The 23,396-nt window shown below is 57.7% G+C and overlaps 1 protein-coding gene across 1 annotated transcript in view; it reads left to right on the top strand.

Moving 5' to 3' along the window:
- Positions 1-23,396, top strand: part of ZCCHC24 (zinc finger CCHC-type containing 24) — a 57,016-nt gene that overhangs the window by 9,015 nt on the left and 24,605 nt on the right. Inside the window, exon 2 of the mRNA XM_002722890.5 lies at positions 2,066-2,266. Within this exon, the coding sequence (XP_002722936.1) occupies positions 2,066-2,266 (201 nt within the window). The remainder of the gene's footprint in view (positions 1-2,065; positions 2,267-23,396) is intronic.

Genomic DNA, 23,396 nt, shown 5'->3' with positions numbered 1-23,396 from the left:
TCACCCCACTGGGATCTTCAAGTTTCTTGTTTGGATGAACTTCTCTCTGGGAGGCTGGGCCCACTGCCTCCCCGCTTCCCCGTCCCCCACCCACCCGCGGGTGAGAGGGCTGGGGAGGAGGTCTCCTGGCTTGGGGAGTCCAGGTGCTCCCAGGGCCAAGGCAGAGCAGGCCTGGTTGTACCTGCACAGCCTGGGAGGGCTTGAGAAGTGCAGATCCTGGCTGGGGTGGGGGTGGTGGCCTTAGTGTTGAGTGGGCACAGAGTTTCAGTTTTGGAAGATGAGAAAGTTCTAGAGGTGGGTGTTAGCAATGGCTACAAAACAAAGTGAATTCCCTCAGTGCCATTGGCAGTGTCTGCTGTGTCTAGTTCACCAAAGAATGTAGATTCCTGGTCCTCGCTCCCAGGGGGCTGCTTCGGGTAGGTCTGAGATTGGCCCCAGAACACTGGATCTGTTACGGGTTTTCCTGATCCTTCAGTGCAAGCTTGGACACATTGGTTTAATCTGTACAATGGGGACAATGACTCACAGCGCTGTGGTGAGAATCAGCTATCTTAATATGTGAAGTTTCCCATGCTGGAGAGGAGGCGTGGTGGTGGAAGCTGATTTCCATGGGACTCGCCCAGCTCCTTGGCTCACACACCTGCGGCGCTGGGAGGCTCCGCCCTTCCCGGTGGATCCTCCATCGTGGGCTCCTCTGAGAGCTGGCATCCCCCGCAGGCTGAGCCCGGGTCCATGTGGCGTCCTCCGCTGACCCTGGGCTTCCTGGTGTGACTGGCGGCGGTACAGCAGTCATCAGGACCCCCCGAGTCCCAGCCGCAGTCACTGTGTGCAGGCCAGGGCTGCCCGGGTTGCGGAGCCCGCGTCCTTCCTTCCACATCCCAGGCTGTGGTCCCCAAGGGCACGAGCAAGGACAGGGGCCCAGAGAGGGAAAGGGCTGGCCCAGGATCACACAGTGGGGTGTCCTGAGGACAGATGACAAGGAGGGGCAGACTCCAAAATAGAGAGGCCGCAGGGAGGCCCCAGCTGGGGTATGCATGCAGGAGGGGTGGGAGCTATTCTGGTTGGGTGGGGGTGGGGGCGTGCCCTCTGCCCCTCCGAGTAGCTCTCGGCGCCCCTCCCCCATCTTCCTACATTGAGAGGAAAAGGACTGTCCCTGCCCTGGGCTGCTGCCGGCTCCATCCCTGTAGGGCCCCCATCTCCCCCCTCGGCCTGAGGACTCCCCAGAGCCAAGCCCATCTCCCTGTCGGACCCCCAGGCGCAGACGGTCATCTTGCGGTTCTTGGGCATCTGAGTTGGGGCCAGGAGACACCCCATCCTCAGGCCTGTCACTGCCCCTCCTGAAGGAGCTGCCCCTCTCCGGCCTTGGCCTTGTCTCCACCTTCGCTAAATTCCAGAGCGCTGGGCAGCCGGGAGCCCGTGACGCCTATAAATAGAGGCTGTGTACACCAGGAGGGGCCTGGGCCGCGTCTGCTTTGAAGCTCGGCGAGGTGCCTGCTTCCTGTCATCTGGGGTGGGGGGGCACTGAGCCACGCCCCCACCCCCTCGAGTGCAGAAGGTGGCCCTGGGCTGCTGGGCTGAGGGTCCCTGGACACAGACCACACATTGTGCCACAGAGTCTGTAGACTGATGTTCCTCTTCCTGAAAGACAGGGAAACTGAGTCAGCAGCCATTTGCCTGAGCCCCTCCCCCCATTAGCAGTGGAGCCCTGGATCTATTATACTTTCTGGTCCCATGGCCGTGTGTCAAGAACGAGTGGTAATAATAATACCGGCCATCACCATCAGTATCACCGCCTTATACAGTCCCGATTGGCGCCCTCGTGTTAGCCTTCGGGAAACCCTAGGAGGTAGCTATTATTATTTCCATTCTACAGACAGAGCCACTGAGGCCCCAAGTGGTTAGCTGGCATGCCCAGGGAAACACCCAACTAGCGCTGGGATTTGAACTCAGGCTCCTGGAGGCAGCCAAAGGCTCCGTGTGGACTCGCATGTGTTGGGGGGAGGGCAGAGGACACCCCAGCGCCCCCCAGGCCACGGCTGTGAACGTGTGTGCCTCACCCCCGCAGGCGCTGGGCAGCAGTGTGTACAAGAGCGCCTCGCCCTACGGCTCCCTCAACAACATCGCCGACGGCCTCAGCTCGCTCACCGAGCACTTCTCTGACCTGAGCCTCAGCTCCGAGGCCCGCAAGCCCAGCAAGCGGCCCCCGCCCAACTACCTGTGCCACCTGTGTTTCAACAAAGGACACTACATCAAAGACTGCCCCCAGGTAAGGCAGCCCGGCCCGGCAGGGGCCTCCACCTGTTGGTTCCCTTGTGGGGGTGCACTGGACAGAGCCCGAGCTTGACCCGTGCCGGTGGCTCCGTGGGGGCATTGTGGACCCCAACATGCCGCCCCGCAATGAGATGCCGGGCTTCCTGTGGCGGGCAGGCTGGGCCAGCAGCCTCCTCACACTCACAGAGAAGGAATGCGGGCTCCAGGCCAGGAATCCACATGTGCACCCCCACCCCCAGACCCCATCTCGGCCTCTTCAGCCCTTGTGAGGAGGCTGTGGAGCGGGCTCTTCCCCCACTGCGTGCCCTGCCAGGAGAGGGCTGGGCAAGAGCCCCTGGCACGGTGGGGCCGGGTGGCTCTCTTGGGTGTGAACAGGGCCGCAGGGAGTGGGCTCAGCCCCCGTGGCTCGCCAACTGTTTTTCTGCGGCAGGGTGGGGCTCCGGGGCCCAGGCCCCCAGAGGATGGCCCCTGACTCACTGCTGGACTTGGCGTTTTGCGTGCAGGGAGAAAGGTTAGCGGCTGTGCTCAGCGCGTGCGAGATGCTTGGTGATTCGGCCCCCGTTATGTATTTTTTTCCCCAGGTTTTCCAACTTTCTTTTCTGGTGTGTTGCTGCTTTCACTTTCTGTATGTAATGGGACTGGAATCCTGAAAACTCTGAGTGCCCCTGTCCTGGTTCCCTCCAGATGTTGGAGGCCGGGGCCGTGATAAGGTGGGGCCCGGTGCCTGCAGGACCCGTCAGGGGGCTGGGATATGCTTGTGGCGCTTCGCTTGGGGTGGTCCAGGCAAAGCCATGTCAGTGCCTCCAGGGGGCTCTGGTGAGAAGTGTGCCACTGCAGGCCCTCCCCAGACCTCCCTCTCATTGCATGCCTTGTCCCACCCTGGACATCTGGGTAGGGGGAGCTGCCCCACTGGGGCCTGAACTCTGTCCCCTGCCCACTCACCCCTGTCTCCCCCTCAGTAGGAGCAGTCAACAAGGGGGCATGCAGAGGTCCCCGCAGACTATGGGGACTTCTCCCATGGTTCTCTGGGTTGGTCCTCAAAGGCCTGCTCGTGGCTCTCCCAGCCAGCAGCCTCTCACATCACTCAGTCATTCACGACAGCACCTCACCCTCTTGCCTGTGAGATGGGCGGGCCAGCACTTAGCCCCTTGAGGGAGGGGACAGACACCATGCCTCGTGCCTTCTGAGCAGCTTTGCAAGTCCTGCCCACAACAGCCACCCACTGTGCCAGGTGCGCTCACCAGCCTCATTCCACAGCCACCGTGGCTGAGCTGGTCAGGGGACAGCCGAGGCTTTAACTCAGTCAGGTGACACCCAAACACCAGGAGGGGCACCCTGGCTAGCAGCCCAGGAAAGCTTCCGGGAGGAGGAGAGCTCAGGGAAAAAGTGGCTCAATGTGACCAGTTTCTGAAGGCAATGGATGGGTGGTGAGCCAGAGGCGCGGAGACTGTGGAGGTGTGAGGGTGTGTGTGTGCACCTGCCGCTGTCTCTGCAGACAGGGCCAGAGCTCTTCCAGCTACAGGAGGACAGAGGGTCCCTCATGCTGGTGCTGACACTGGTTACCTGGACCTCAGTCCCTTCACTCTAAGGTGGACATCCAGGGAGTGGCTCCGGTGCACAGCTGCAGGGGAGCACAGCGCTGGGGAGAGGGCGGGCGTGCCTGGGAACCCCCGCCCTGGGACCCCAGTGCTCTTTGCTTCCTAGAGCAGCCCTGCCGCAGCCGTGGTCTCTGGTGCCTCAGTTTCTCTCTTGAGCTGTCCCCTCTCAAACCAGGCTCTGTCCAGCACTCCTGAAGCCCCGAGGCTCTGCCCTCCCCTGCTCACGAGCGGTGAGGATGTGGTGAAATAATGCGTGGCACAAGCTGAGCCTGGCCCACGCCCATCACAGGGTCTCAGCAGGTGTTGGATAGCCATGTGCTTTTCTCCTCTGGGTCCCTGGGACACGGTCCCAGGTATTCTGGCAGGCTGGGATTCCACTGGATCCCGACCACAAGCCCCAGGGGCAGGTGCTGGGCTCAGGTCATCTCTACCCCTCGCTTCTGACATCCACACTATACCAGGTACCTCCCACGGCAGGTACCAGTCTTCCAAGGAAGGAATACTGACAAGGCTGTCACCCATTTCAAAGGAAATGCTATGTCCGATCTCACACACAAAATGCGTAAAAATAGAACACTTTTTTTTTTGGGGGGGCGGGTAACTGCTGTAATTCATTTCCCATAGAATTCACCCGAAGTGTGCAGCTCAATGGCTTTTGTGAGTGTCACAGACGCATGCAGTGCTCACCACAATCTGTTACAGGACATTTGCATCACGTTCAAGTTGAACTTCATATCCTTTAGCTTCAGACCTTGCAGCTCCCAGCAACCACACATCCATTTTCTCTGTGTATAGATTCACCTTCCCTGGGCGTTTCATAGAGATGGGATCATGTGACAGCCTTCTTTAACTTAGTGTAGTGTTTTCAAGGTCTTCCCATGTGGTAGCCTGCCTCGGTTCCCACGATCCTGCTGCATGTTCTGGACAAGTCTGTGAACAGCATTCCCGTGCTATTTTGTAGAATCTACGTGTGGAGCCACCTGGGCTGGGCTTTCCTTGATTACTAATTTGGTCTCTTTGCTTGATCTAAGACAGGTCTGATGGTCTCTTTCTACTTGATTCAGTTACTGTAGTTTGTATTTGTACAGTTGGTTTCACCTAATCTGTTGGCATATGTTTGTTGATTGTCTTCTCTTACAAACCTTTTGATTTCCATAAGGTCAGTAATAATATTCCCCTCTTTCCTTTCTAATTCTTGTATTCTGAGTTTTCTCCAGTTCTTGGACATTCTGACTAAAGATTTGTTTATTTTATTGAACTTTTCAAAGAACCAACTTTTGGCTTAGCTCACTTTCTCTATTGCTTTTCTCTTCTTTATTTCACTAGTTTCCACTCTAATCTCTCTCCTTTTTTCAAAAATTCATTTTACTGCGGTGCCAGCATCCCTTGTGGGTGCTGGTTCTGGTCCTGGCTGCTCCTCTTCTGATCCAGCTCTCTGCTGTGGCCTGGGAAAGCAGTAGAGGGTGACCCAGGTACTTGGGTCCCTGCCCCTGCACAGGAGACCCGGAGGAGGCTCCTGGCTCCTGGCTTCGGATTGGTGCAGCTCTGGCCATTGCGGCCATTTGGGGAGTGAACCAGTGGAAGGAAGACCTTTCTCTCTGTCTCTCCCTCTCACTGTCTGTAACTCTATTTCTCAGATAAATCATGAATAAAGTCTTTAAACACTTTACTTATTTGAAAGGCAGAGTTACAAAGAAAGATACAGAGTGAGAGAGCTTCCATCCTCTGGTTCGCTCCCCAAGTGGCCCAGTGGCATAGGCTGGGCCAGTTTGAAAGCAGGAGCTTGAAATGCCATCTGAGTTTCCCAGATGGGTGGTAGGGGCCAAAGCACCTGGACCATCCTTCCCTGCTTGCCCAGGCCATAGCAGAGAGCTAGATCAGAACCTGAGCAGCCGGGACTTGAACCAGCGCTTGTATGGGATGCCAGCGTCACAGGCAGCGGCTTAACCCACCGTGCCATAATGCTGGCCCTGTCTAATGTCTTTTTATTTTTGTAAATTATATTTACTTATTCTCAATTTTATTTGAAAGGCAGAGAAAGAGAGAGAGAGAGAGAGCACTTTCATCTGCTAGTTCACTCCCCCAATCCCTGGAATAGCCAGAGCAGGCCAAAGCCAGGAACTGGAACTTCAATCCTCTGGACTCCCACGTGGGTGGCGGGAACCCAAGTACTTGGGCCACCATCTGCTGCCTCCCAGGGTGCACATTAGCAGGAAGCTGGAATCAAAAGCAGAGCCAGGACTTAAACCCAGACTCTCCAAAATGGAATGTGGCATCCCAAGTGACATCTTAACCACTGCATCAAGCGTCCTTGCCTCTAATCGTTTTTTTAGATTGTAGTAAAATACACCTAAAAACTATCATCTTTGGGGGCCGACACTGTGGCGGATAAAGCCATTGCCTGTAGTGCCGGAACCCTGTATGGGCACTGGTTGGAGTCCCAGCTTCTCCACTTCCAATCCAGCTCTCTGCTGCAGCCTGGGAAAGCAGTGGAAGGTGGCCCAAGTCCCTGGGCCCCTACATCCACGTGGGAGACCCGGAAGAAGCTCCTGGCTCCTGGCTTCGAATCAGCACAGCTCCTGCCATTGCAGCCTATTGGGGAGTGAACCATCATATGGAAGACCTCTCTCTCTCTCTCTCTCTCTCTCTGCCTCTCCTTCTCCCTCTGTGTAACTCTGACTTTCAAATAAATAAATAAATCTTAAAAAAAAAACCTACCATCTTCATCACTTCTAAATGTGCAATTCAATGACGAATACATTCACATTGTTGTAGAACCATCCACCACTATTCATCCTCAGCTCTCTGTTTTATTTATTGGAGAGGCACATACGCACGCACACACACACACACACACAGAATTAGAAAGAGGGAGAGAGAGAGAGAGGGAGACTCCCAGGGTCTGCTTCAGCAGGAATCTAGAGTCAGGAGGCAGAGCCAGGTACTGAACCAGGTGCTCTGATGTGGGACGTGGGCATCTTGAGTTGGTCTTAGCTGCTTAGCCGCACGCTCACTCCCACAGACTCTCCTAAATTGTAAATCTGAAACTCCGTTCCACAAAACTCCCCTCTCTCTCCTCTCGCCAGCCCCTGGCAGCCACCGTTCTCTCCTGATTTGTTTGACTACTCTAGGTACCTCATGGAGGTGGAGTTACCCAGTGTTGTCCTTTTGTGACTAAGTTAACCTCACCCAGCATGTTGTCCCAAGGATTCTTCCGATGTTGTGTCGGAGTTTCAGTCCTTTCTAAGGCCAGATAATACTCCATTGAATGTATAGACCACATTTTGCTTATCACGGGTGGAAACAATCAAGCCACGTTTTGGCTATCAGGCGTAAGGTTACTCTGGGCATAGGTCTGTAAATACCTCTTCCTGGTCTTGTGCTCAGCTCCCCAAAAGTCTTGCTTATTGCCTTCTGTCAACTTGCTTTAGGTTTAGTTTGCTCTTCTTTTTTTTTCCTGAAGATTTATTTATTTATTTGAAAGTGAGAGTTACAGAGAGAGAGAGAGAGAGAGAGAGATCTTCCATCCACTAGTTTACTCCACAGATGGCTGCAACAGCAAGGACTGAGCCAGCCTGAAGCCAGGAGCCAGGTGCTTCCTCCATGTCTCCCACGTGGGTGCAGCGTTCTGAGGGTTGCTGTGTACGTGATGGGTCCTTTCTCATTCTCATACGTTCAGTCTATGCATGCATTTGAATCCAAACTTTATCTCCTGTAATAGCACATAACTGAATCTGTTTTTTATTGTCCCATCTGAGAATCCCTGCCTTTTGACTGTATTGTTTAAGACAGTCACTCTTTAAAAAAAAAATCTGGGCTGGCCCCTGGTGCGAGTCAGAGCAGTGTTGGGTCTTTTTTTTTTTTTAATATTTATTTATTTATTTGAAAGGCAGAGAGTTACAGACAGGCAGAGGCAGAGAGAGAGGTCTTCCAACCACGGGTTCACTCCCCAGATGGCCACAATGTCTGGGGTTGTGCTGATCTGAAGCCAGGAGCCAGGAATTTCTTCTGGGTCTCCCTCATGGGTGCAGGGGTCCAAGCACTTGGGCCATCTTCTACTGTTTTCCCAGGCCCTAACAGAGAGCTGGATCAGAAGTAGAGCAGCTGGGACTCGAAATGGTGCCCATATGGGATGCCGGCACCGCAGGCAGCAGCTTTACCCACTACACCACAGAGCCGACCCCAATACATTCTCATTTAATGCTACTATTTACATAGCTGGATTTAGGTTTGCCATTTTTCTTTTTGGTTCCTAAATTGTTCATATCTTTTCTGTACCTCTAATCCTCCTTTATTGCTTTCTTTGGTATTATTTTTCTAATGCAACATTTAAATTTCTTTAATGATTTTTTCACTGTGTTTTGTGAGTCATTCCTTTGGGGATTGCTCTAGGCTTTTTACACATGTTAACGTATGAGTGTCTGCTTCAGACTGGTCATTAGCTCCAGTGAGATACAGACGTGTCAGTCCTAGGCAGCTCTGTTCCATCCGTGACTGCTTTCAGTGGCTCTGCTGTGCCGTGTCCCTAGAGCCTTTCTCTCGAGTCTGTTGATTACAGCGTCTCTTCACATTGGAGACGTTTTCAGTCATTGTCTCCTCAAACATTCTTCCCGTGGCCAACAGGTGGCTCAGCAGGTTAAGCTGCCGCCTGTGACGCTGGCTTCTGATATTGGAGTGTTGGATTGAGTCCTGCATGCTTAGCTTCCCAGCCAGCTCCCTGCTCATGCACCCAGGAAGCCAGCAGCAGACGATGTCCCAAGTGCTTGGGCCCTGCCACCCAGGTGGGAGACCTGGATGGAATTCCAGGCTCCTGGCTTCGGCCGGGCCCAGCCTTGGCTATTGCAGCCATTTGGGGAATGAACCAGCATACAGAAGCACTCTCTCTCTCTCTCTCTCTCTCTCTCTCTCTCTTTTTCTCTCTGTCTGTCTCTTCCTCCCTTTCTCTGTCACTCTGCCTTTCAACTAAATAAAATAAATGTTAAAAAAATTTCTTTCTGCTCCTTTATCTCTCCTGCTTCTGTGGGATGATTTGTAAGTGACCTGAGTGACTGAAGCTGCTCTCAGAGCTCCAGGGCTCTGCAGACGGCGGCAGGGAGCACGAGTGAACGCGCTCACTGTCAGTGGCCCCGACCGCGGGTCACAGGAACCAGCAGCTGGGGACTTGTTAGCCAATTATTCTCTAACCTTAAGCCTAGGATAGGGGTTTCCAGAGCTCGCTGCATCAGATTGCCGGGCCCATCACACATCCCAGGGTAGTGTGAGGAGACCGGAAGCCCCGACGGTAGAGGCAGAATATGCTAGAAACCATTTTTGAATGTCACAGAAGAGCAGCCCCTTCTTGCAAGGTGTGCCTGGGTCAGCGTCCTTCTGCAGCCAGTGGCACCACTGGCGCAAGAACACTTAGGAGCCAAGGGTGTCCACCCTGTACCCCCTCACAGTGTGCCAGCCGGCCAGCCCTAGGGTACTCCTATTGTTAACAGTAATAGTAAGAGCCTCTAAGCTTTGGGTTTACCCCTGAGTTTAATGTATCTTCTGCATTTGCTCATTAGGCCTCTCAATGGCTCTCCCAGTAGGCACTAGTGATGCTCAATTGCCAGAAGCTACGACAGAGGCCCAGAGAAGCTGAGTGACTTGCCTAAGATCCCCAACACTAGCGCTGAGTCCGGTCCTGGCTCCAGAGTCCACACTTTTTCTCTGATGTCTGCCATTGCCTTTAGCATTGAGACTTTGATCTCCCGTATCATTCACAGAAAGTCAAGGGTCTTTAAAAAGACGAGTTGCTGGGCATAAAGAAAGATAAGGACAGTGTGGGGAGAAGCCAGACGTGGTCTGGTCCAGCCAGCTCGGCACGCCGGCTCCTTCCGCTGCTGGTCCAGCCTCAGGGAGTCTGCTGGCCCAGTACAGCCAGGCAGGTCGGGGCAGGCTTGGGACTGCCAGCTCTGGGGGCAGCAGAAAGCCCACTGGCTTCAGGGGAAGCGTGGTCGCTGTGTGCCCAGCCTGCGTGTGGGTCAGTGTCCTCTCATATTGGCCTCTGCACCCTTGTGGGGCAGGGCTGGAGGACCTGTGCCACAGCGTTGTGCTCTGAGCCAGATGCACTCGCTTGCATGGGCATGTGTGTTTGTGCTGGCAGCGTGGCACGGTGCCGCATCTGTACACAGTCTGTCCAAGATAGAGCAGGGCCCAGGACCTGCTCCCATCACCCAACCATTCCTGAGCGCCTACTATGTGCAGGGCCCGTGCTTGATAAGGTCCTTGGTGGGGCAGACAGAAACAGCGTTGGCCACTCTGGGTGACCAGGGCTCTGCCATGATGGACCAGCTCCGCCTGGGGCTTCCTGGGAGGCCTCAGGGAGGAGGAGGCGGGGCGTGGGGTGGGGGAGGCTTCCAAGCGAGCATGTAAATAACGGGAGTAGCCTTTCTGGGCACTGCAAACCTTGGCAACGGCTGGCGCTCCCGCAGGGAGGAGCAGGAGGTGTGGCCGCAGCAGGTGGTGAAGGGCCTGCGGGCCAGGCTGCCCAAACTTGGACTGTGTCTGAAGGGCAGGGAGAAGCCAGCCAAAGGTTTAGGTGACATGCTCGGATTGGCATTTTGAAAGATTGGGCTGGTGGCACGTTGGAGGCTGGGCTGGAGGAGATAGGACTGCAGGGGAAAGCAAGCGACGAGATCAGACACAAGGCAGGGTGTGCAGAGGCTGGAGGGGAGGGACCGACTTCCAGAGAAAGCACCAGCTGTGGGGTGGGGTGCCAGGGAGTGTGCTGCCTGGGAAAACGGGGTGCCTCCCACTGGGCTCTGAGACCATGGGCGCGCCTTCGCGTGCTTGCTCAGCGGGTGTCGACTGAACCCGCCCCGTGCCGGACACTTGCTGGCCTTTGAGGATGCCACAGTGCGCAGCCAGGAGCGGCTCCCGCAGTCCTGGAGCTGGCCTCCCAGTGGGTGCTGTCAGACCGCAAGCGCAGGTCAGCGGGAAGACGGGGACACAGCAGAGCCCATGAAGAGTCTAGCAGGGAGCTTGGACAGCGTGTGCCCGGCCGGCTCCTCCACCAGGGACAGTGGGGGCCGTGCCAGGGGCCCAGGAGACTCTCAGGGGTCCACAGAAGTGTTTACCATTGATTTATTTTAAAACCAGAAAAGGAATATCATAATAATGCAATCTAGTTATGAATCCTGCCTGGATGTTTGTCTTTCTACCAAAGTTGTCAGAAAATATAGTTATTAAAAGGTTTATTTATTTGAAAGGTAAAGTGACAGAGGGAGGGAGGGAGGGAGGGAGGGAGGAAGGGAAAGAGAGAGAGAGAGAATCTTCCATCCCCTTGTTCACTCCCCAAATGGCTACAATGGCCAAGCCTGAGACAGGCAGGGACCAGGAGCCAGGAACTCCACTGAGTGGCAGGAATTCAAGCATTGGGCCATCTTCCGTTGCCTTCCCAGGCACATTAACAAGGAGCTGGATTGGAAGTGGAGCAGCCGGGACTCGAACCCACATGGGATGCTGGCATCAGAGGTAGTGGTTTAACCTGCTGTGCCACAACACCAGCCCTAGAGAAGATACCTTTTAATAATTTTATGGAGGAAGGGGCTCACGCAGGCCACAGTGCCCCGGACCGTGAAACCATGAAGGTCATGATGTGTTGGGGTGTTAGCTGGGGGCCGCTGCGGCCTGCCCAGTGACAGGACGTGCAATCTCCAGCTACCATTTTCCTCTGAAGTGCAGCCAGGCTGGGGGTCCCCACGCCCACCATAAGGGCCCTGATGTTGGAGAGGGAGATGTCTTGTGCAGGTCAAAGAAAACAGCCTCAAATTTATAGTCCAGAGATCAGAGTTCCAGTTCCCAAAAAAAAAAAAAAAAAAATGCTGACCCACTTTGGGGGCGTCACACACCCTCTCTGGGCTCCCTGCTGTGATGACGCACTCAGCACCTCTGCAGGAGTGGGGACTGGGATGGGGGCCGGGGCGGCGCACCATGGACGACGCATGGGACAGACGCACGTCCTTGCCCTAAGCCCTCCCCTGCCCTTGCTGGCAGTGAGGCCCAGCCCCGCCCAGCCTGGCGGTCACCCTTCCTGTGCTGACCTGAGAGCAGGAACTCCAAGCCCTCAGCCTGCACCACTCCCTGCCAAGACGGCCTTGGTGGGGGGGCACCGGTGACTCCATTGAGGGAGGTCCGCGCGGGTGTTGTCACCTGCGCTCCCCGGGAGAGGCCAGAGGAGGGCGGGGCCCAGGGGAGCTGCCATCCCGAGTCAGCACGCCCTGGACCGCTAATGCAATCCAGATGTCAGACAGAAAACAGCCGTCGCCCCCACCCATCTGGCAGCTCGGGTTTCTCGGAGATTGCAAAAGAAGAAGAAAAATAGAGCAAGGAAGAGAATTGACTCCTAGAACAGCTGAGCCGGAGAGGCGGCAGCATGTAAACAGCAACAGCGGCAGGGTGCTATGAGGCGGGCGAGGCCGCTGGGCCAGGCCCCCCCCCACTCCTGGCCCCTGGCCGCAGCTCTGCTGCCCTGGGACCCCAGGCTGGAGCGGGCTAATGCCCAAGGCGAAGGCGGCAGCAGAGCCAAGGCCCCAGCCCACGTCCGACCCGAGCCTGGCGTTCGCAAACCCTCATTCCAGCCTTGACCTGGCTGCAGAGTGGCTGGAGCCAGGGGAGAGGATAGGCAAGGAGGGGGCAGAGCGGGGGCAGGATTTTCGGGGCAGAAGCTCAGGCTGGGACTCAGCCCCAGCGCCGGGCGGTTGGGGAGCAGAGGATGGGGGTGTGGCCGTCCTCCCCCAGCACAGCCTCGTACTTGACCTTCACAGTTCAGGGTGCACGTGAAGGAGGGATTGTCCGGCTCAAACGCTTTGAAACCATGGATCAGCTCAGAGTTGCTGTGATTGGGATGTGGTTTGACCGAAGCCTCCAAAGGATCCTGTGTTGCAAGCTTGGTCCTCAGAGTGGTGGTTAGGAGGCGGGGCCTAGTGGGCGTGGCTTTGGCACTGCCTTGCAAGGGGTGAAGGTGTTTCTCGTGGTTGTCTGGTCAGTTCCTAGGAGCGGGTCCGTAGCAAGAGGGCCAGCCTGGCTCCTCCCTCTCTCTGGCTTCCTGTCCTGCCTGTGATCTCTCGCTTCTGGATATCAGCCGCCGAGAGGCCTCTCCCCAAACTGACGCCATGCCGTTTGCAAATACGGGAACCTACCTATTTTCTTTGCCAGCACCCAGCTTCAGGTGTTTTGTTGAAGTCACAGAAAAGGGACTTATACGAGGAAGAAATCCATAGAGGGAGGATGGGAAGGGAGGGAAAAGGCAGGGGAGCGTCATTGGATGATTCAGCCTGGGCGGGCCTGGGCCGGGGACAGGGGCGTGGCTGGGAATCTAGGCTGCTGCAGGTGACATTGCCGGCCCCTGACGGGCTGAGGGGCCTGGGCTGTGCTGGGCCTGCCCTTGGCACAGGCCCTGGAATGCCAAGAGCACTCGGGGAATGTTAGCCGGGATGGGTGTTGCTCGGGGCACTGTGCCTGCTCCTTGGCACGTGGTGGCTTTGGCGTAGGTGCTGATGTCAGGGCAGTGCCCCAGACTCAGGGTCCTGGGCTGGAGCCCTTCCTCCTCGCGTCCCAGGCCCCCTGCTTGCAGCGTGGTGGCCGTGAGCACAGGCGCCAAAGCCAGTCTGCTTTGTGTTCTACCTCCAGCCCCGCCTCTTGCTGGCTGGGCGCTTTTGGGAAAATGCACCCCGGCTTTCCAGGCCCCAGCATCCTCTCCGCGAAAACTCCTGCTCTGTGGGATATTGTGAGGCTGCAGCCTCCACAGGCGTCACCTGCCATCATGCCTGCCCTCAGCTATTTCAGACTGCTCTGGGAGGTCCCAGGGGTCCAAGGCTGTGGGGGTCCACGGAGGGGGCTTTGGTCCTGCCTTCCCACTCTCCCCCACTGAAAGGCGAGCTGCCTTTGGGAGAACAGGGCGCCAAGGCTGTGCTTTCTCAGGAGCCTTGGGAGGGGCACACGGGATTTCCGGTCACCCACTGTGTCCCGAGGGGGGGTGCTCCAGGATGAGGGGTGATAGGACACCCGTGGGCTGTCAGCTCCCATCTGGCCCAGGCAAGTGGGAGCAGCTGCCAGGGGCGGGGTGCAGGGCGTGGGGGCACAGGCGGCCACTTCGACATCCTTCCTGCTGCCTCGTGCCCGGCAGGAAAGAGCCTAGGAGGGCTGGTTTCACATCCTCAGCTGCCAGTTCTCTTTTTAAAAGGGTCACAGATGGCGATTAGGAGTCCCCCAGGAATCTCAAGGTGTCCATGGTCTCACCTTCTCCATCCTCTGCCCCTGGACCCATTCCTAGTCTTGCACGATCTGCAAGGCCTAGTGCTGGAGCAGAGCTGTTGCATCCTTGGGCTGAATAACACCCCCATCCCCTCCTCCAGGCAGCCTTCTATGATTTCTCCTGTTCTCCAAGCTCAGAGGGACTGCCCTCCTCTGAATCCTAGAAGGGTCCGCCCACTTACTCATTAACTCACTAGTTCCTAACCTGCTGGGGACTGCAGCGTGCCAGGCTCTTGACCTGCACCTCTCCCATGGCTCATTTTTGTCTTGCAATTGCTCAGGGTGGAGCTGGCTCTGCAGCCCTGCGGATGGTTCTGAATGGGCCATCCTTTGGTCCTCTCAGCCTCAATGAGGACAGTGGAGTCCAGGGCAACTGAGCTGGACTCAGACTTCACTACTGACCTTAGCTAGGCTGCAGGGTGTCCCGGGAGTCTATAAAATGGGCTTGCCTCCCGGCGCCGCGGCTCACTAGGCTAATCCTCCGCCTTACAGTGCCGGCACACCAGGTTCTAGTCCCGGTTGGGGCGCCGGATTCTGTCCCGGTTGCCCCTCTTCCAGGCCAGCTCTCTGCTGTGGCCAGGGAGTGCAGTGGAAGATGGCCCAAGTGCTTGGGCCCTGCACCCCATGGGAGACCAGGAGAAGCACCTGGCTCCTGCCTTCGGATCAGCGCGGTGCGCCGGCCACGGCAGCCATTGGAGGGTGAACTGTCGCTTCCCCTCTTCATGGAGGAACGACACTAAGCCCTGCCTAGGCTTCATATCCGAGTCACGGCACCATTATGTCGCTCCCCGTCTTCGTGGAGGAACGACACAGGACCTTGCGCTGTTCTTTCGTCTGCTCAGCCCTCCCGGGTTTGCTGCTGGTTCTTCCCGGGTTGGCTACTATCCCTTCCACCTCCGTGGAAGGGCGGTTCCCCCTGCCACTTTCCCCACTTCCGTGGGGGAGCGGCACACCGCCGGCCGGCTCTCTCGGGGGCTGCACAGGTGTTCCTTCAGATAGATGTTCCTGGTGCATGCTGTCTCTTTCCTCCTTTATAGTCCTCTTCCGCCAATCCCAACTCTGCTACCCACACGCCGAGTACGCTGCTCTCCTCCAATCAGGAGCAGGATCAGCTCCTGCAGGTCATCACTCAAGTTGGCGAGAGGCAGCTGCGTAGAAGTTGTTACTCCCTTCTCAGCGCCATATTGTGGGAAAGCAGATGCATAGAATAAGTCTTAATTCCAGTAACAGTCTAGTCCGAGTTGCTCCCCACAGTGAACCAACGCCAAAGGAAGACCTTTCTCTCTGTCTCTCTCTTTCACTGTCCACTCTGCCTGTCCAAAAAAAAAAAAAAAAAAAAAAAGGCTAGCCTCTGTATAGCGAGTTTTGCCACTTCTGTGGGAAAAGGGTAGGTGGAGTTTCTGCTCCTGTCCTTGGCACCTGCCAGGCACGCAGTAAATGGCAGCTGTCGCTGTGGGTGCTCCTTGCCTTGCTGCCGGAACTCCTGAGCCGCCTCTGTACTCATGTGTAGCGTGAGGCTCTGAGCCTGGCGCAGGGTTGACGTGAGCTGCCTTAAGAGGCAGCATGGGGTACAACAGGCCCCGAGCCCTCCCCTCTCCTTTTCCTGGATCCATTTTAGCAGGTGCTTAACCACACATGCGCATGCACACACAAGCACACGCATGTGCGCAGCTGCACACCCAGGCCTCTCCAACCTCGTGGCACCCTGCACGCTCCCCAGCCTTTCCCTATGCTCGCTCTTCCTGTCTCCCTTTCAGGGCCTGGCTTGCACCCACCTCCCTTGTGGAGCCCTCCCCAGCCAGCCCAGGCCCCCAGGCTCTTCCCTCTGATCCCTGCTTTTCTTTCTTTCTTTCTTTCTTTCTTTCTTTCTTTCTTTCTTTCTTTCTTTCTTTCTTTCTTTCTTTTTTTTGACAGGCAGAGTGGACAGTGAGAGAGAGAGAGACAGAGAGAAAGGCCTTCCTTTTGCCGTTGGTTCACCCTCCAATGGCTGCCGCGGTCAGCGCGCTGCGGCCGGCGCACCGCGCTGATCCGAAGGCAGGAGCCAGGTACTTATCCTGGTCTCCCATGGGGTGCAGGGCCCAAGTACTTGGGCCATCCTCCACTGCCTTCCCGGGCCCCAGCAGAGAGCTGGCCTGGAAGAGGGGCAACCGGGACAGAATCCGGCGCCCCGACCGGGACAAGAACCCGGTGTGCCAGCGCCGCAAGGCGGAGGATTAGCCTAGTGAGCCGCGGCGCCGGCCTGATCCCTGCTTTTCATGACCAGCTCCCTCACCCCGCACCTGATTTGAATGCCCCCCAACCCCGCCCCAGTTTCTCACCTGTCTTGAGCCCTGCCTGCTCCTGGAATGGGGCCCGGGCCTTGGCCCCAGGAGGTGGCCCCCTGTTGTGGCTGTTTGAACCCTGCTGTGCTTCTCCCACCCCAGGACCTGGCTGAGCTGCGGCCTCAGCCACGAGTCCACACGTTTTCTCCATCTTCTCCTGCGAGCCCAGCCTTGGAGCATCTCTGGGCCCTTCTGGGCCCCCTGCGTTTCTGAGCCCTTCCTGGCTGGCCTGGCAGAGGGAGCACGGGCTGGGGGTCCTAAGGCTGCCAGGGAGTGGACCGTTTGTTGCACTGACTGGGGGTGGGGGGAGGGAGGTGTGAGCCAGGAGCTGCCCTGGCCCCTCCCAGGATCTTGGAGGCGTATTTGTGATGGCTGTGTTTCCCCTCCCTTCCACATCCGGGGTGGCTACACTGGATGAGGCCTGTGTCATTGGGTCCCTCGTGCAGCCCATGGTCCTGTCTGGAATGGGAGGTGACCACCTTGGGCAAGGGACCAGGGTCCAGATGCTGGGTTGGAGGACCTGGCTCCACCAATCTGTCTTGCCTTTGAGATCCTGGCTCCCCTCCCCACAGCACCCTCCCCCAACTCCAAGATTTGGGCCTCAGAGGAATGATGTAGAGAAAGAAACACACTTGGAGTGAGGTGGGGAGCCTGGAGAGTCCCCCAGGCCTGGCTTTCCTGTTTGCTTGGTTTGAACATTTACTTATTTATGTGAAAGACAAGTAGAAATGCAGCAAGCCCAGCCACAGCAGTCAGGGCTGGGCCAGGCTGAAGCCAGGTGCCTAGAACCCTAGCTGGGTCTTCCACGTAGCTGCAGGGAGCTGGGTCAGAAGTGGAGCAGCCAGAACTCAAGCCAGTGCTCTGATACGGGATGCCAGCATCGCAAGCAGTGGCTTACCCTGCTGCACCGCAATGCCTTCACCTTACCGCTCGCTGAATCCTCACCCTAGCCTGGTGCTGTCTGTGGTTCAACTGTCTGTCTGCCTTCTTTTCTTTTGTAACAGTAGCACAGAGAGGTTAAGGAAGCTGCCCACGGTCCCACAGCTGACTAGGATCGGGCCAACTTGGTGTGACCGCAGGGCCTGGCCTTTCCCACTGCCCCTCGCTGTTCTGTGGCCTCCCTGCCTTCATGTGGGAGCCGTGACTTATCCCACAGGCTGGGGTGACAGGGACAGGCGGGTGTCCCCAAGGCAGGCAGCATAAGGCGGGGGGCTGACAAGGCTGCTCTGCTCCCCTCTGGGCCGTGTGAAACCACTTAGCACCCAGCCTGGCACACAGTGGGTGCCTGGCAAAGGCGCCCGCTGCTGTTGTCCTGTCCCGAATCCTTGGTGTGTGCCATGGCGCCAGCTGCCGAGCAGGGAGCAGGCGCCATGGAGATGGCATTAGCCATGCACCCTAACATCTGCTGGGTCCCAGGCCCTGCTCTGGGTGCTCTACAGATGCCAACCCGTCTTCTTCACTCGGTCCTCTCTGCTGGGCACTCTTGGAACCCCCACTCCACAGAGGGGGAAACTGAGGCACAGAGTGGGGAAGCCACTTGCCCAGGGTCACGCAGCGTGGCTGCCTTCCCAGGCAGTGTGGATTCAGAGGCAGTGTGCAAGGAAGGAAGATGTGAACGGGGCTCGGTCGGGGTGTGCAGAAGGCAGGCAGGCAGTGAACCTGGAATGTGCTCCGTGCCCTTGGGGTCATCGGCATCCTCAAGACCTCGTGGGCTCACCCAGGTCGCTCAGCAGCCTAGGCCGTGGCTAGGATTCGGCTCCCTAGCCTGGCCGACTCCTAACCCCCTGCTTCTCCCAGCAGTTCAGAGACCAGTGACCGGCATAGCTCCCAAGGCCCCCAACCCCCTGCCCTGAGAGGCCTCGGGCCTCCATAAGCGACTTGCAGGCAAGGCCAGGAACTTCTTGGCCACTCATTGCCAAGGTGTTTGGCTCTACCCTGCCGTGGGGGAGGTTAGAAGAAAGAGCCCCGTGGGTGGCCTTGAATCAGCACCTTGCTCTTGCTGCACCTGCTTCCCTTCTGGGCAGGGGGCCCAGCCGTGTGCATCTGGCGGGTCCCTCAGGGCTGCTGTGTGGCTCCTGTGAGACGCACTGCATGCCCAGCTGTGCCTCCAAGTGCGGGCCACGGCCCAGTGGCCACAGCACAGCAGAAATGTGCCAGAAATGCAGACACCCAGGCCCTGTCCCCGCCCCCGTGGAATCCAGATCTGCATTTTCTGGGACCCTTGTGGACATGTGAGAGCTTGGAGACAGTGGTCCAGGGATATGCAGGAGTTCCCCTCCCTGTTCCTGGAGGCTGCCTCTTGGGCCTTCTTTGCAAGGGAGCGTTTCTCTGGCCATTTCCCTCTCCTTGGGAGACCCCTGTGCTGCTGCGCTGTGTCGGGTCCAGGAGCGCATCATTGTGAAACTGAGATTGGGCAGACCCTGTTGCTCCGGCCACCCCTGACGGAGCCAACTCCATTTATTTGGGAGTGGGGCTTCCCGCAGAGTCAGCAAGGCCAGAGTTGAGCCGGGGCAGGGTCGGGGTGGGGGGCTCTCCCCTGGGGGCGTGGGACAGCTGGGGCTTTCCTGTGCCCTCCCCACGCAGAGGGCAGAGGGCTGGGATGGCTGCTGGGCTGCTTCAGGTGAGACGCAGGTGCCCCCTCCTACCCAAGCAGGAACACGCCGGGGAGAGGACACGGAGGCCCCCTACCACCGCCATACAAGGTAGCCAGGCTGTGCCAGGCCAAGCAGCAGAGCTGGGTAGGATTCCCACGTGTTCATGCCAGCCTCCTGCCTGCAGACCCTTGGGGCAGTCGGGAGGGCTCTGAACACATGGATGGGGAGTGGGCAGAAGAGGGGGATGGAGGGGCCGGCTTTGGGCATAGCCCCACGTGTCCCTCAGGGCAGGGACTGCCCCTGGCCAGGGGCAGTCCCAGCAGGCTAGGACTCTGAGGCAGAGGCAGTGACTGGTGGACAGCACCCCTACAGCCAAAGAGGAGAAGAAATTAGAGGCCTGGAGGACTCAGCCGGGACCACTGCTGTGTGTCCTTGGGCAGGTGACTTGTAGTCTCTGCTTCCCCATCTGTAATACAGAGGAGAGGTGGGACAGCTGGGCGATTCTCAACAGGGACTCCACATTAGCATCACCTGGTGTTTCTGTTGGGTTCTTTGCTGCTGGAAATGCTCACTCCATGGATCTGGAGTAGGCCTGGCCAAGGGCGTGTGTTTTTTTTAAGCTGCCGGCCCGCGGTGGTACTCAGGCGGGTGCAGGTGAGCAAAACCGTGATCCCCCTTGTGGGGTCCCAGAATGCAAGGGGACAGACCCAGCAGACTCAGAAATGACCATTCCAGGGGTCCCCCCTCTGCCCCTGTCGGACTGCTCAGACCGTGCGATTTCAGAGTTTTATTCTGGGAAGCCGGGCCTGCTTCCCACATTGGCGGATTCCAGCACTTGGATGTTCTGCGCTGTGGTTCTGGGATCATCCCACAGCCAGATTGTGGGGTCCGGAACTCTTCCACGTGTGGCCGTGTTCCGAGGCACTGTTGTCCGTCTCCTCTGAAATGAAGATTCTCCTCGTCTGTGATTGCAACACATTATTATCCCGGATTCTGCAGATTCCCAGAATCTACGCTGCCGTGGCGCTCACATTTTACAAGACTCCGAGTTCAGCAGCTCCGAGATCTGTCGCTCCATCTGGGCAGTTGGCCGCGGGGGCCTGGGCCTGGCCTTTGTCTCTCGGAGACAAGGTGGTGATTGTGTGAGCTGGGCCGCGTGCCCCTCCCCGCTCGCTCGTGGGGAAGGCGGGGGGGGGGGAGCAGTGGGCAGAGACCCCACAAAGCCCTTCCCCTAGCACTGGCCACCGAGTAGTGGAAGATGGAGCCAGACTGGCCGGTTGGGCTCAGCCACTAGAGGCCATGCAAAAGCCCCTCCCCAGACTTTCTCTTTCTCCCCTCCCCCTTCTCCCCGGGGCCCACAGAAGGGCAAACTGAGGCCAGGAAGGAGGAGGTGGCCTGCCTGATGGACCTGGTGTCCCAACCCACAGCCCCTGGCTCCCAGGCGGGGCCTCTCCAGCCAGTCCTGGCTCTGTGCACAGACCATTGGTCTTCTAATGGCTGAACCTGCAGGTTCCCCTGAGGTGACAGGGACCAGCCCTGGGACTCAAGGCCACACATTCACATCCTGTGGCCTCGCGATGCCACCAGGCTTGGGAGGGCTCTCCCTACCCTCACGTGACACTCCTCGGGCTGTTTCCTGCCTGCCACACCACCTGTCTTCCATTTCACTCCCCCAGGACTGGTGCCTGCCATGTGCCCCTCAGGCTCAGAGGCCAGGAGGCAGAGCGTGGGCTAGGGAGAGTCAGGCGTGGGGAGGGCCCCACCATTCACTCCCCTACCGTGGGACCTCAGAAAGCCCCTTCACCTCTCGACCTTCTTTCGACCTTCTCTGGCGAGGGCCAGCAGATCATATCTCACAGTTACTGGGGTTGCCTATGGGCAAAGCTAGGGTGCTGAGGCCACATCCCTGCCTGCTTGTTTCGCTCTGCAGAACACGTCTTGCACAAGGGGCTTGTGTACCTTGGCCTGCCCGAGATTGACTCAGAGGCTGAAATTACGGATTTCAGAGATTTCTCCCGAAAGATTTTCCAAAAGTGGATGACGGCTTCACCTGCCGCCGTGCAGTGCCGATGAGGTGGAGAAGACTGAAGACCTCAACACCCGAGGCTGTGGGCAGGTGTCCACAGATGGTGGTGGCCATGATGCCCCGACTTCACTGGCCTCCAGCTGCACGCCGGGCGCTTCCCATTCACGAGTGCTTCCCATCTGTTGTCATCCCTGCTCGACCAGTGGGACACTAAGGCTCAGACAGGTGCACAAATGTCTCCCAGCGCTCCCTGCCAGTGAACAGAGAGCCAGGGTCCAAACAGCACAGCCAGAGCTCTTTTCACTTTGCACTTGGCCGGATAAGGCAGGGCTACAAGGTGGACGGCGGCTTCCTTCCCACGTGGCTGGGAGCAGCCCAGGGCCAGGGAAATAGACGTTTCCTGGAAAAGAGTGTAGTTGTGTCTTCGGTGTGTTTCTCCCACTTTTATTTCTCTTTTTAAAATTTGCATTCATTTATGTGAGAGGCAGGGGGGGGAGAGAGAGAGAGAGAGAGAGAGAGAGAGAGAGAGAGAGAGAGATGGAGGAGAGGTCTCCCATCTGCTGGTTCATTTCCCAAATACATGAAACTGCTAGGCCTGGGCACAGCTGAAGCCGTGAGCTGGGAAGTCCATCCAGGTCTTCCACAGGAGTGGCCAGGACCCAGTTATCTTAGCCAACACCTGCTGCCCTCCAGGGTCTGCATTAGCAGGAGGCTGGAGTCAGCACCTGGGCTGCGGATCCAACCCAGAGGAGGATGTGGGCATCTTAGCTGCAAAGCTAAACACCCATCCTTCCACCAGGTTTCCGTGTTTTAATCCTTTTTGGAAGTCCAGAGCTGCCTGTGGCTGCCCGGTCCTGGGCCCACCCCCACCCCCACCCTGCTGAGTCTTGTGGAGCTCTGCACAGCCGCACATGCGTGCATGGAGCCCCAGCAGGGTGCTGCACGCCCGGGCACGTAACCTCACACACACAGTCTGTGTGCACTTACACTCAGGCTTGTGCTGATGCCTGCTGGGACCAAGCCCTTAGCACCTGGGAGGCTCATGGGAAACTCTGAAAACCAGCTCCCTTGGGATCCTGGAGTCCCCCGGAGTGGGAGCCACTGCTCTGCTCTCGGCTACTGGTTTCCCTGTCAGTTGACTTACAATGGAGCTGGCAGTCCTCCTGTGGTGTGTGCGTGTGAGTGTGGCTGTAGACCCGTGCCCATGCAGGCCCAGTGCAGTGCCCCCTGTGTGGACAGCACAGGAGTCTGTGCACCAGGGCTTCCACTTGCCAAGACCACCCAGCAGGCTTCTACCACGCCTGAACTCCCGGCCTCCTGGGCGGCTGGATGTGAGGCAGGTGCAGGAGAGACGGTCAGGGCCCAGCGAGCACCCCATGGGCACCAGTCCTCTGGAGAAGCAGGCACGTGCCGTGGCACCGCTCAGCAGGTTTCCAGAGTTGAGACGCCATCTAGGAGGGCACAGCAGGGTCTCAGGGCAGAGCATGGTGGCTCCATGGAGGCTGGGAATGCTGTCTGGAAGTTACCTGACCCCTCCTCCGTCCTCACATGTGCCCTAGCCCTGCACTTGGGTTTAGGTGGCCAGCACTCTGTCCTGCTGTACGCGAGCTGTGCAGTACATTGCAGCCACTGCTGGCCTTTGCCTGCCCCTCTGCTGCGGTGGGGGGCAGTGGGAGGTGAAGTGAGACAGCACAAGTCCCGTGCACAGTGTGTAAGCAGCGTGCGTGCTCTGTGCAAGCTGTGTGCACGCTCTGCAGGCTGTACCATGGCAGGGCCTGGGCTGCCTTCCCCTCCAGCGCCCAGCTTCATCCTCTCCTTCCTGGGTTTTCTTCCACTAGACTCAACACTTCTTCCATCAGTTCCTCTGTCTTGGTACTTCCTCCGTTTGGGGGCTTGGAAGGCAACTTGGAACAGAGAAAGAAGTCCTGCGCCCACCTCGGTGGCTGTTTTCACGTGATCTGCCTGTTGCTAGTTCAGCCCTGCCTGCTTTGAGCCTGTTTGCTCACCTGTAGGGGAGTGTGTGTGTGTGTGTGTGTGTTTGTGTGTGTGAGCTTTGGAGTGGCCCTGCCCCCAGAGCACCTTGCACAGGCTCAGGTGACAGGTTTATAGGCGATTCCTAAGAGCAGGCGCCAGGCAGGAGCCGGGCAGGTGGTCATCACGAGGCTGTCCCATCCATCACTGTTGCCTGCTGCCCTGGGATAGCCAGTCCTCCTTCCATCCATCATTGCTGGCACATGACATGGGCGTCCCCCTCCCCCTATCCCCAACCAGACCAGGGCTGTCACTGGCCAGAGGGGTTGAGGCC

The sequence above is a fragment of the Oryctolagus cuniculus genome, chromosome 15 (genome assembly GCF_964237555.1).
Source record: "Oryctolagus cuniculus chromosome 15, mOryCun1.1, whole genome shotgun sequence".
Lineage (NCBI taxonomy): Eukaryota > Metazoa > Chordata > Mammalia > Lagomorpha > Leporidae > Oryctolagus > Oryctolagus cuniculus.
This window is presented reverse-complemented; position numbering and strand designations above follow the sequence as displayed.